This window comes from Oncorhynchus mykiss, chromosome 26, assembly GCF_057628025.1.
Source record: "Oncorhynchus mykiss isolate SJ-2025 chromosome 26, ASM5762802v1, whole genome shotgun sequence".
Classification (NCBI taxonomy): domain Eukaryota; kingdom Metazoa; phylum Chordata; class Actinopteri; order Salmoniformes; family Salmonidae; genus Oncorhynchus; species Oncorhynchus mykiss.
The window spans coordinates 9,174,290-9,187,618 of record NC_143047.1 but is presented as its reverse complement, the minus strand read 5'-3'; the positions used below and the strand labels follow the sequence as shown (position 1 = coordinate 9,187,618).

At 41.1% G+C, this 13,329-nt stretch overlaps 1 protein-coding gene across 1 annotated transcript; it reads right to left on the bottom strand.

Moving 5' to 3' along the window:
* Positions 1–4,185: 4,185 nt before the first annotated feature.
* On the bottom strand, positions 4,186–11,839 carry LOC110506338 (fibroblast growth factor 4B). The gene is made up of 3 exons (XM_021585891.3): positions 11,135–11,839; positions 8,338–8,441; positions 4,186–7,656 (listed from the first exon to the last, which is right to left on the bottom strand). The coding sequence occupies exons 1-3, from the start codon at positions 11,427–11,429 to the stop codon at positions 7,480–7,482; spliced, it is 576 nt and encodes a 191-aa protein (XP_021441566.2). The 5' UTR covers positions 11,430–11,839; the 3' UTR covers positions 4,186–7,479.
* Between the last annotated feature and the right edge of the window lie 1,490 nt (positions 11,840–13,329).

The window sequence follows — 13,329 nt, the reverse complement described above, 5'->3', positions numbered from 1 at the left end:
ATCCTTGGTGAGTAATCACAGTCCTGATGTTTAGAAGTTATTTTCGGTCATAAGAGACGGTAGCGGCAACATTATGTACAAAATAAGTTCAAATTTATTTAGTATGGTCAGGGCGTGAGTTGGGTGGGCAGTTAGGTGGGCAGTCTATGTTTGTTTTTCTATGTTTTGGGGTATTTCTATGTTTCGGCCTAGTATGGTTCTCAATCAGAGGCAGGTGTCATTAGTTGTCTCTGATTGAGAATCATACTTAGGTAGCCTGGGTTTCACTGTGTGTGTGGGTGATTGTTCCTGTCTCTGTGTTTGCACCAGATAGGACTGTGTTGGGGTTTTCACGTTTCTTGTTTTTGTTTTCAGTTGTTCATGTGTACATTTACGTATTAAAAGAACCATGGACACTTACCACGCCGCATATTGGTCCTCTGATCCTTTTCGCCTCTCCTCTTCGGAAGAAGAGGAGGAAATCCCTTACAGATGCTATCCTTTCACCCTCCTCCATGGCTGTTCGCTAGCTACCTACAAATGCATTTGGAGTTTTTTTTTTTTTACCGTGATAAATACACCAATATAGCTAGCTAATATTAAGTTAGGTAGCTGGTGATATTTAATTCACTTAGCTAGCTATCTATACAGTATGTAAAGTTGGCTAGATAGTTAACTAGCTATGTTAGCAGCTAATTTGAGTTAGCCTGCACTATAGCTAGTTAGCTAATAAAACATTTTTTTTTTTTTTACATTTTCAAAATGCATTTACTTACTTCAATAGGTTCTCCCAGCCATGTGGACAATTGGAAACAGGGCAGCAAAGTTTGTTTGTCACCAGAGCCTTTTAGAGCATATTACTATTTAACTATTTACCCATTTTAATAACCAGACCTTCATACAAACTTGCTATGCTGAATTCTTGACTCACAATCGAACGTCCTGCCATATGCTGCCAGCACGCCCACAAGCGAGCCACTCTGGGCAGCCTAAGCAGCACGAGGCAATTTACCATGTGCTAGTGAACACGAGCCGTAAGTCAGTTGGCGTGCCTCGACCAATGGCCTCCTTAACAATAGTGAATTGAAGGCCTGCACGGCAATCCGGTGCTGTGACCTGATGGTGACATTTGAAAGAACGCCTTTATGCTTTGGATGAAGGCGTCGCACTGCCTGAGTCACAGTTAAACTAGGCTCTCTTGCCAGGCCAAACTGTCTGGTGAAAGACTTTAGAAAAATTGTGTCATGCTCAAATGAATGCATGGCTTCTGTGTGATGCAGTGCAGAGGATGTGACATTCATAGGCCTACTGATGTACAGTACGATTGACCTATGTGGTCATCCTGATGTCACATCAAATGAGAGTTGATTGCTCTGCTAATGCACTCACTGGCAGGCAACATCCATCTGCCATTATACATACATTGTAGTTTTATTTGTAGTTGTATTGTAGCATAGGATAACATAGGATAGGATAACCTCCACTGTTTCTGCTGAAATGGTGACCATCGGCTCCATGATTACAGGACAATGGTCCATGTCATTTCCTAAATGCCCCAGTACAGAAAGCATTACACAGCATGGAAGTGAAGGGGGGGGGGGGGGGGGGGGGGGTTACCTTTTGAAGTAACTTGTCTTTCTAGGAAAACATCTGGAGGATCTCAAATAGACACTTCACAGCTGGCCCTACAAAGAGAGTATGGGGTACAAACACCCTCTCTAAGTACCCCTTTACTCCCTTTGGCCCAGACCCCCAGGCAGATCAGCTGATATGAGTCGAAAACGTACCTCAATGCTATTATCCGAAATGACAAATCAAGACGATTTAAATACTGCTCGTTTGTAACTGACTTTTTCGTCCTCATGCTAGTAAATGCTTAAGGTAGGATGGAAAAAAGCAGTTTAATAAAAAAACGAGCAGTATTTTCATCTTCTCGATTTGCCATTTCGGATAATGGGATAATTAGGAGTACAGCGACATCTTCCATCCCTGGATTGAAGTACGTTTTCGAGCCATATCCTGCGCTCGTCACCACGGTGCAAACATGGGTGGAGAGCATTTCGACTTGAAGAAAAGTACTGAACTTCAAGTCGGGTTTTGGCTAATTCAATCCATAGATTTAGCCATTTAGAACAAAAAGATTACTCAGTCAGTGTCGTAGTACATTTCAAGTGAGACACTATCAAGGTTTTAATAACTGTGTTACACTGAACTATTATGTGATATAAAAATATGTCTCTGAAATGGGCAGCAGTGTGACACGCCTTGGCTCTGATGCCCTCCCGTGTGCCAAGTTCTGCCAAACACACTGTTTGCCAAAGATGCTGCCTACTATCATGGCTGAATAAAGCTGAACCAAGGGTAACACTGAGTAGCCAGTCACCTGATAGTACACCAGGTGTTTATTAGCACAAACAGTTGTTTGCATGTGGTTTTGGCCAGGTGTGGCTATTTGAATATCCTTGCCTGGCTGATGTGCTTCAGCGCCTCTCTGTTTTGTTTTGCTTTGCTCTGTCTGAGACAATTAAACGTGCCATAGTGCCATAGATCAAAACTCCACTCATTTATTTCTTGAGAGAAGTTAGTCAATCCGAAGCATCTATATTGTGGTTGAATAGCAGGGAATAACCTTAGTAAATGAAAACAACCACCAGAAGCATTCCCATTGCATCCTCTCTGCTCTGTGCTTATGAGGGATAGCCCGACAAAATCTCATTTTGTTTTGACAGTAGGGAACAATTGAGCCCCGAGTCGCTTCATCCATCTCCTTTCATTGCCCCTTTTCCCCAGAGATGATCCAGCCTCACTGGCGTTAAAGACTCAGGCTTCCGTTGTGTTTGCCGGCAGGATAAAGCAGCAAAACCCTATAAGCTGGGGCTTAGGAGGTGCGATACCCATGGAATCCAGGGACTCTGTGAGGGGGCCTAGATAACTAAGTGCTCAAGGTGCCCCTGCCAGTCAGCAACACTCCCGGCCCCATCCCACTGCAGCAGGTTTTAATCTTTACAAATGGTATCTACATGGATGGCTTTGGACACTGTTGATGATCTTGGAGTTACAAATACTGATGTGTGTGTATAATGTGTATGTTGGGGGTGCATGCGTGCAGGTGTCAGTCTTAAATAGCTTTTGGCCGTGAAAAACTTAATTTGTGGAGATTGCCTGTACCGTTCACAATTCTGCATGTTCACTTTTATTTTGCGTTTTTGCAAAGTACATTTTTAGTTTTGCTGTTTGTTTCACAAACACTTTGATATTCTACCTCTAATCGCATGCCTTGTGTCAGTTCCCCAGTGCTGAAACCCCTAGTATTCACTGAACTCTGTTAGGGCAGTGTGGCAGAGGGACGAAATCACATTGGAAATGTAGAACGGGCTGCTTTCATTCTACCTCGCTGGAATCCTCTTAACACCTTGCTGCCTATTTACATAGGACCATCGAACAACCGTTGGAATCAAATCAAATTGTATTTGTCACATGCGCCGAATACAACAGGTGTAGTAGACCTTACAGTAAAATGCTTACTTTACAAGCCCTTACAAGCCCAAGTGTCTTACCCATCACTGTTAGCGAACACATCGTTGCAGGTTTTCCTGGCTGTCTCTGTGTAGTCTTTTGTGTTCTACAGAACTTGAAAGGCACATCTGAAATAGAAAGACGTGTTGGCCCATGGGTGGATGGATGATTGTTTGGTTGACAGACGATAGAGACAAGGCATATAGATGGAGTGTAGCCAGTGTTTTTAGGGATAGTTTTACAATCCATAAACATTGCCGCCTCAGTTTACTTGAGCAGAAAGCTGTCATTCTTTCAGGCAAAGGCAAGGCTCCATTTAGCTCGAGCTACCCAGTGGACAGAAATACATGTGTATTGAGTGGCCACACCTGTCTCACTCTTCCAAGGCTATTTTTCTTTGAGGTATTTATCAAAATGGACAGTTCAACAAAGGAATAACTTGGAATTTTACACAACTTGCTCTCCTCTCCTCAGTTTGACAAATATATTTCTGGGTTCTCTATCGAATAATGTGTATTGTAGTACGATAGATAAAATTGAATTTGATGTAACCATTGGAATTCTGAACTCCTATGTAATCACACTTCTTTCTAAACCGTTCAGTCAAATTATTGTACAATTGATGTTGTCAGAGACCAGTATTAGTCTGTGAAGACTTGTACCAACAAGGGTTCAGACATGAAAGAGTCATTTTACAACATTGGGAGTTTTATTTAACTTCAAATTTAAGTTAGGCATTAGTCATGTGCACAGCACATACATCAAGATATTCAACAAGACCTGTATAAAACTACAGATAATATCTAGTAAATATATATATATATTTTAAAGACAATGGAAACAAGAGTAACAAGACCACACAACTCAAAGACACTTGTTACTTGAGACCCAAGAGCCCTCCTCTGGATGCAGAAACAGCACAGCAATGGAAGAGATAAGCACCCATAGAAGACGATAGACAATGAACATTTTAAACACTGAAACATGCTTGTTATTCTGCATATTACGCTATTGTCTCTGTAGCATCAGGGATAGATTAAATGTCTGAACAATTGTTCAAACTGTCTTGTCTATGAGGTGCACATTTCGGGAACATTGTGTCGTGTTGCTTGTACACTTGCCGTATAAGCAAATGAGGTGACTCTCCTGGGGTTGGAACAGGGTTGAAGGGAGAGGTCACAGAATATTTGCCAGTGGCTTCTCAGTCTTTTGTAAACATTATGGTGAGCCATGCAAAACAGTCTAATTGGGGAGCGTTTGGCACAGCTGTGGCAAAGGAAAATAGTTATGAGATTGGCAGTGCAGCCTGGTGTCTCGGGTGACTAAATAATATTAACAACAGGTGTTTGAGCATCCAGGTCATATGTGACAATATTAAGTCAGGTACAGCATTGGCTAGCTCTTTGACTAGTCAGTCTCAGGAGCTGGATGGTATGCAAGAGCATCATAGTCTTGACTCGTTTTGGCTGCCATGTGCTTGTGTCTTTTTGAAGGGGAAGACTGGATCCGGGATAGGATTGTTTTGCGGGAGACATAGACTTCCACAGCAGGTGTTTAGACATGGACACAGAGAGTTCACCAACAACACCCTGAGATATTTGCTGGCGCTCCAGCCATTCTATTATTTACTACTAGCCAGTGATGTCTTTTCCCTTGACTGCATTTAGCAAAGCTATTTGCTGTGTCAAAGTTACGCCTCATTAGATTTCTCAGGATTTGGACGCTAATTGTTACTATTGTTCTATTGAATATAGAACAATGGGGCCATCGCTTCCAGTTTGAGTTGTCTAAAATCAGTACTGTTACATTGTAAACTGCCACGGTATGTGGAATGTTGAACCTGAGAGGGAACCCTCTCGGACGAGAATGAACACCATCGTACAATCTAGAAGTATTCTAATAGTCCCAGTCGGTATTAGATAGAACGCTGCAGCCCTGCCCGCTTGTGGGGAAAACAACCGATGGTGACATAGGTTGACCTATTGGCTCGGAGTAAATACTCTACATTTTCAAACGCAATTTTCTTGTTGTCCGCTTGTTTTAGTCCATTACAAAACTGCATTGAAGAACAACATGTCTCAAGATAACTTTTCAACACTCAATACTTGACTGAGTGCTAGCTAGCGAAAGTTAGCCAAGACCAACAACACAAACAAACGGACTATACAGCTACAAGTAGTGAGTGGAGTTACAAACGGACTATACTAATCAAGTTAAAGGTCTTACCTGTGATGAAATGTTTTCCACACACATAGCTACGAGTAGCCTACCTGGACAACGGGTCCCCACATTTCCCACTCTCCAACGCCAAATAGCCTGAAGCCACAGCACAGGGCTCTTCTCGCAGGCTCTATTTCCCTACATGGGAGCATTGCGAACCATAGGTCAGGGCCTTTGGCCTGGTTACATTGAACAACACAGCGGCTTTTCAGCAACGTTTTGTTATTTCTGTATGGCAAAAAACAGTTGCCTCTTTTACAATGGGGGTCAATAGGAAAGAATGATGGATTTCCCCAATTTGTGGCTGTGGTTGAGGGAATTCCTTATTATTACGTGAATACCGACTGGGATTATAGAGAGAGAGACACCCTCTGGCATGGGCCATCTCCCGGTCAAACCCCTTCGTCTGTGAATGAATGTTCCCAAAGACGGAAAAACAGACTTTGAAGCAGCATCGCTATGCTCTGCCAGTTACCAGGGGTTATATTTACAAAATATATAAAGAAAAATATAGGGTTACTGGTTGAGCATATAGTGCAGTCTAACAGCTGTCTGTAAATATTCCCACCATGATCATCCTTTCTAAAAGTAAATCACAGGGTAAAGATAGCCCAAACGTGACAAGGCGCAACTGGGACGAAATGGCTGCCTGAACTTCTGCCTATGGCATGGTGCTCTGAGAAGAGATTGGGGCTCAATAGAATTACTTCAGGACAAACTCTAGAAAAGTTTTTTTTGGGGGGGGGGTTTGTTGAATATGTGAGGTATAGGATAGATAACAAGGAAAGTGGGGCAATGGGAAGAAATGGGTGGTGATACATATCCCCAAAAATAATGTATAGCCTTTCGGTGTACCAACTGGGGGAAAACATAACCTTTTGACAATCCTTACATTATCTTGCCTTCTTTTTTTTGCACTCAGCGAGGAGCTCTGATGCTGAACTTGCGATGATTTCAATGAATCCTTTTGAGATCCATATACATTTTCCATACTGCTGAGGACTTCCCCATCATAAAAGTTGTATGTTAAAGAGCCATGGCTATGGTTTCTGCCTTGTGTGTCAGCACACTGACCTTGCCTTTAAACTCTCAAATTCTCTGCTTATACAATGTCAAGAAGATGCCTCTCTCTACCCAGAGTCTTATAGATGTGACAAAGATTGACTGCAGAAAAGTTCAAAGTTCAACCACCTGGCAGAGCTAAAAACAGATTTGAGAGGGTAGGACTTCAACGTGGCTCTTTCTGTAACCAGTAGCAAGCTGATACTGTTTCAATTAGACTCCAAAGCCATACAAAGAGTCCTGCCATTGGACAATTGCTTCTGCTTCTAAAACCAATCATTTGATCTAATTTCACTTGTTTGAACTTCGGTCTAAGACTTTAAAGTTATTTCCATAGAAGAAAAAGAATATAAAAGTATCCTTTGCTCTGTCGCTGTAGAATATTTTGTCTATAAACAGTGCAAAGAAAACCATAATTCTACAAAGGAATCTCACTTACCCAAACACTTAATAGCAGCAGACTTCTGATAAATTAAAAAAATTAAATAAATGTGTTGATTTCTGAAATTCCCCCTCAGGCGAGGACCTGTTTTCCCCCAAATACAAAATTGTTTTACATAATAAATAAACTGATATACAAACGAATACATACAATTTCAACGGGATGATACACTTAGTCTTGCATAAAACTCCAGTTGAAAGTGCATCATTTTGAGTCCCCCTCACCCCACCTTATTGAGGTTAAGTCTATTTCTGAGTGACTCAGATTCTCGGCAAGAAATGCGTCACCGTCATGGCTGGTGACACTCGGTTTCCTCTTTTTGTTTTACCGGCCTTGCTTAGTCCAATGTACATCGTCGGGTATGCCACCGATTCGTAAGCATTGTAATTATTTGCCAGGAGAGTTTCTTTGAATTTGCAGTCGTTGTTGTAATGAACCTAAAAACAGAGAAGATTAGAAAGATGTTTAATTATAGGCTATATGTTTAGTGTGAGCAGTATAATGGCATAGACGTGACCTACTTTGTGGATCTTGAAACTTGACAAAATATTTTATTGTGTCTCTTAACAGTTATATTCCATGTATCCTTAATGAATGACATAGGGGTAGGCTAGTCCATTAGACTGCTTGGTTTTGTCTTTGATGTTGATGCTTTTGTGTGGTAGGGATAACCGGGGCAGGTGAAAAAAACTATTCTGTAAGAGCCGCAATCCAACTATTTAACTATCCCATCAAGAACATTAATGAATGTGCTGTGTTGTGGGGTCTATAGGCCGTGTGTGTGCGTCGTCTTTTTGGCCAGTTCATCTTTACTCTGGGGAAGGACAGTAGGTGTATGTGGTGGCTGGCAATGCTAAGAATGGAATGTGCAGTCTGAATGATCTACTGCGCTACCGTTCCTGGGTTTATCCGGCCCACAATGAAAACACGGCCAGGCACTGGAAGCATGCCATAACCTAGCCCAACAACGTGACACGGAAAGGAGCTGTCGGGGGTGCTGTGGTGGATGTAGCAGAGGAAGTGGTTGCTACAGCTCAAGTGGTGGCATGTCATCGAGTAGGCTACGGATAAGAGCATCAACCGGCGGAAATCAACCGTAAATCCTCTCGTGCACTCACAGATCCGTACAGCTTCCCTTTGCTGTTCATGGCCACGAATAGACCGCGTTGGACGCCAAAGATTGTCACAACTCCTCTCTCTACTGGAGATATCTCAAGGAGACCTGGAAAGAAGAAAACAAATAGTCTTGTATGTGGTTCACATGCAACTAACTTCACATCACGGCGCCAGTTGATTTCACTCATGTCTGGAGACAGAAACAAAGGTTCAAATTGCGCAAGCATGCATCCTCCAAGAAAGAGGCTTGTACTCACTGTCTATTTAGAAGCCTTTGTTAAGGCCTAAAGTGCACGTGATATAAAACACCAAATATCAGCTGGTATAGTGTAATATATAATTAAATATTCACTATTAGCAATTGTGAATATTAAATATTCAATGCAATTCAACAATAAAGTACTGTATTGCTGTTCCGCTATGTATTACCTGCAGAATACTGTGAAATATTGTGCATTGTGGAGAAATATTGTGGGAGGAAAAAGAAGCGCTGGCTCATTAACATATTTGAAGGATGTTGTGGCTATATTTGTTGCATCTGATAGCGAGAGTCGTGTACCAATTTAAATTATATATGGTCGTAGTTCCCTAACAATGAAATGTATATAGGGAACAGATCAGAGTGGTAACGGGTCTTAAACCTTTTAATGGTTGAATATTTACCCATGTCCATTTGACCTGTTTTGACCTCTAATCACGACCAGTTTGGAAGCCTTTGTTTAGGCCTCTAGAAGTGCAAGTGATAGAAAACACCAAGTATTCATTAATATGCAAATGCATACAGCCAACTTGCTTGCTCTAATCCCTTGTAAAATACTGTCTAAATACTTGTCTTACAGTTTAATAGTCACTTTTAATGTATTGCACTGTGATGCATTGCTCTGGCATCAAGTTACCATGAATATCTCAGTATTGGGGTGGCAGGGTAGCCTGGTGGTTAGAGAGTTGGGCCAGTAAACGAAAGGTTGCTAGATCGAATCCCCGAGCTGACAAGGTAAAAATCTGTCGTTCTGCCCCTGAACAAGGCAGTTAACCCGCTGTTCCTAGGCCGTCATTGTAAATAAGAATTTGTTTTTAACTGACTTGCCTAGTTAAATAAAGGTTAAAAATACAAAATTGTATTGGGACTATCCAGAGATAGTCCGAGAATTATCGTAACTACAACAACATTTTCAGTAATGGTTACAGAAACATTTGACTTGCTATGACTTTTTACTTGTTATCAACCTTGGTTGAATGCACTGACTGTAAGTTGTTAAGGACAAAGGCACCACTAAATTAACAGAATGTCAAAAATAAAATCTTGCAAAGAAAACTGTGTCGCTGCATTGGTAATTACAGTAATATACTGTAAAGTGCAAGTGATATACTGTAAAGTATATTACAGTAACATTTGTGGTACCGTAAAATGGATTACCATAAAATTGATAACAGTAGCTGCACTGTAAAATAAATTAGAGTAAACTACCCGCCAATTGCTGCCAGTAAGTGACTGAACATGTTACAGGAAATGTTTGACAGTGCATTAACAAACATTGACATCATTTTTTAAGGTCATTCAAGCAGCCTATGGACCTCTGATGCTGTTCTTGTGCTTTTTTTTTATTAAAGGTGTCCTAACTGAACGATCATATGTCACCTTATGTCCAATTTAAGTCCTCACTTGAGCTTTAGGTCCTGGACTTTTGAGGCCAGAATGGTGTCTGACTCCTTTTTTAAAGTTTTTTTTATGGCGACTAGAGCTGTTCAAACAGAACCTATGTAATGTATCTCCCTTGAATTGTATGCCATGTCTCAAAATAGGCCAAGGGAACACAAAACAACCTTTAAGTTCACAGGCAGACCTTGTCGATATAGGCGATAGGGGCGTATTTGTCACATCATATCGTTGAAGATACCGGTTCATATTTGCAATGACAACTGTTAGACAAATACATGCTTGTTATTCTTTGTGTCTGCAAATGTAATTGAATATGACTTTGTCTCGAGCGGACATTCATTTGAGACGCAAGGCCAAGAGGTTAATTTACCGTAACAGATGGGTTTATCTCCGTCCTAACGTTAGGACGTATTGGATGTTGGCTTGGTTCCTAGAAATCTCTGATTTCAGACACTGGTTTCAGAGTGGAAAGCACCCACACGTCATTTTTAGCCTCCAGATGTTCCAACGCATGCCCACCTTATTCGCTCCTTAGACACTTATGCCTATTTATTTAATAGGAGCATCGCTTTTTTAGCTAGCTAGCATAGCACTGCATGGCACGGATGCCACACAGACAACGTGTTTCATCAGCAGTGAAATAAGAGGCACATTCTAATCCTGCAATCAAGTCATATCTATTCCACTTTCAAATGAAGCACATTGGTGAGGCATTTCAAACAGTTCCAAGATACCCCTGCCCCGATACTGACACTATTACATAAAATGCCATATATTCATACCGCGATAATATGTTTATGAAGACACAATCTAGCAGTCTCTTCAAATAAGTATAGGCTAATTGGAATACACAAGTGGCACATAAAAACGTGTTTTTATACATATAACAAAAAAACATTTGCGTAAGTCACTAAAGTTATTTAAAATTGATTGCATGAAATATGTTATGATATATTAAATATTTTTATTTCATTTTATGAATAGCCTAGGCCTATTCTAATACCAATGGCTCGCACGGGAACGGGATAAGTGCATGGAATGACCAGGCAGGCCAGAGATCAGGTTGGGAATGCCAGCATGCAACTAATGCCAGAAGGCAATCTTATGCATAAAAGTGCAAATAATAATTTTGAACTTACTGTAACGGTTTTCATTGTGCACCCCTGTTATTCTCCCATCGGGTGAAACTTGAATATGAAACCCAATTCCTACGTTGCAATAAAGGCGTCGTAGCCGTTTAATGCCCATAAGATAGTCGCTGTCCCGGTTTATCTCTCTTTTCTCCCCAGGGATCCGAGCCAAGGACCGCGAGTACAGTGTCTCCCAGCGTCGTTCCACGGTGCCATTCAGCCTGCCAGTGAAGGGGGCACAACGCACCAAACTAGTCATCAGTCCCAAGACCAATATTGGTAAGAAGGCCGATTGAAAGGCCATCCTTACCAACACTGCAGTAGCCTACAGTGTTTGTTGAGGGAGTTTAGGGGACTAAAAATATCACCCCTGTGTCGGCCTTTACCTTGAACTCCGAATAAGACAAAATGAACGAATGAAAAAAAGCAACGAAAGAAGCTCATTCCAAGACAAAGATGACGAGTTCCGTTTGGTGCGACATCGATTCTTGCTTGGTTTAACTGTCCTCTCCGAGGTAACGTGTATAGATTCGAGTCGAACTTGTCCAAGGATAAGTTGAGAAGCGTTGGCCGTCTAGGCAAGCGCAGCTCAGCCATGCCGCTTTTCCCTCGCCGACGATATTTATATCTTCTGCGAAATTACATCACGCAATACCTACTGCATCACGGGACAGTATTCTAAGCCACTCTAAACAGACGGATCCCTCATAATGTACATGCTGTGCCAAGGGTGGGGAGGGAGGGGGGCGTTTAACGAATGTCAAAACTAGACTTGCCCGGATAACAAAACAACATTTGCCAGTGTACACTCATATTGAAACGAGCAAGACTGCGGGAAGTTGTCTATACAAATAATGCCCTTATCAAATAGTGAAAATTAGAATAAAGACTTTGTAATAGGGTTTCATTGTGTAAAGCTTCTTTCATTATTGGACTGAAATTAAATAATTTATGTATGGGAGGATGTAAAATAGGAAATAGCCAAGTTTACAGACTGCGGTGTCAGACAGGAGACAGTTCTATAAATGAACAATAACAGGAAAAAACAAAAGTTGAATTCAACGAATTGGAAACACTAATTTAAGACTGACACACACAAAAAATGACCCCGGTTCTTAAAGAGAACAATGGTGAGACTAAATATAATATGAAAAAGCATGATAAGTAGATGCTCCGGCTGATAATCTGCACAGTGAAGATAGTGGCAAAGAAAAGCTATTCACGACTATTTAAGTTTTTATTGCCTACCTTGTGGAGGATATCGCGACAATGCCATTAAGCTATTGCTGGCTCTAACTCTGTCAAAGTTCTGAAGTTATAATAACATCAATAAAGTAGTATACTATAACATAACATCACCGATAATGATAACAAATTATTACTCAATTTACGAATTAATTTGCAGTGCCAATGCTTCATTAGGCGAAAGATCATTTTGAGAATGTGGACAATGCAGATGTTTTGATAGGGTTCAATGTGTTTTAATATGGTGTTACATAGATAGACAATATCAGTGTCCCAAAGCAATGAACGTGTGTTTTTCTTATTTTCAGTTACAGCTTTCGTCTGTGTCCAAATAATGGCCAAATTCCATCAGTGACATGCATGAACTGTCTACTATAAGCCACCAATTTGCTTCTACACGACTTAAGTTACTTACATCTCTACACGTTGGTGAAATTGATTGGGGAAACAACATTTTCATTAGGCTAGTCAAAACTGTTAGGTCAAATATTTTTCAACTTGAATGGCACTGATGCCATATAGGGTTGTCAACAGTAAGTACGCTACTTCATCTCTGATTAAATGTATTTTAATTTTTTTGCCTTTTCGTGTATCTCTTGGAAATCATTGGTGGGTTTACAGGCGCCCTTTTGTGGACCCTGAACCTCCCAGTCACAAGCTGATGATTCTCATGAAAACTTTTTCTCATGTTCACGTTTGAGTAATCCTCAATATATAGGCTAATAACATTCCCCCACTCTATGCTGCAAATTTGAACTTTGAATGGAGTCAGATCTTGGAGTTGCTCAACCTTTAGCTTGGCGACCCCGCTTTCCTGGGTTCGCTAGTTCACTAAACGCTGCCTACTGATGACACAGAAGACGCGTCTTTTTCAGTCGGTTCAATTTGATATTTTTCCGTGTCTCACCAGTGGATTGTTTGTTCTCTGCCTTATGGATAATCAAATAGATCGGGGGTGA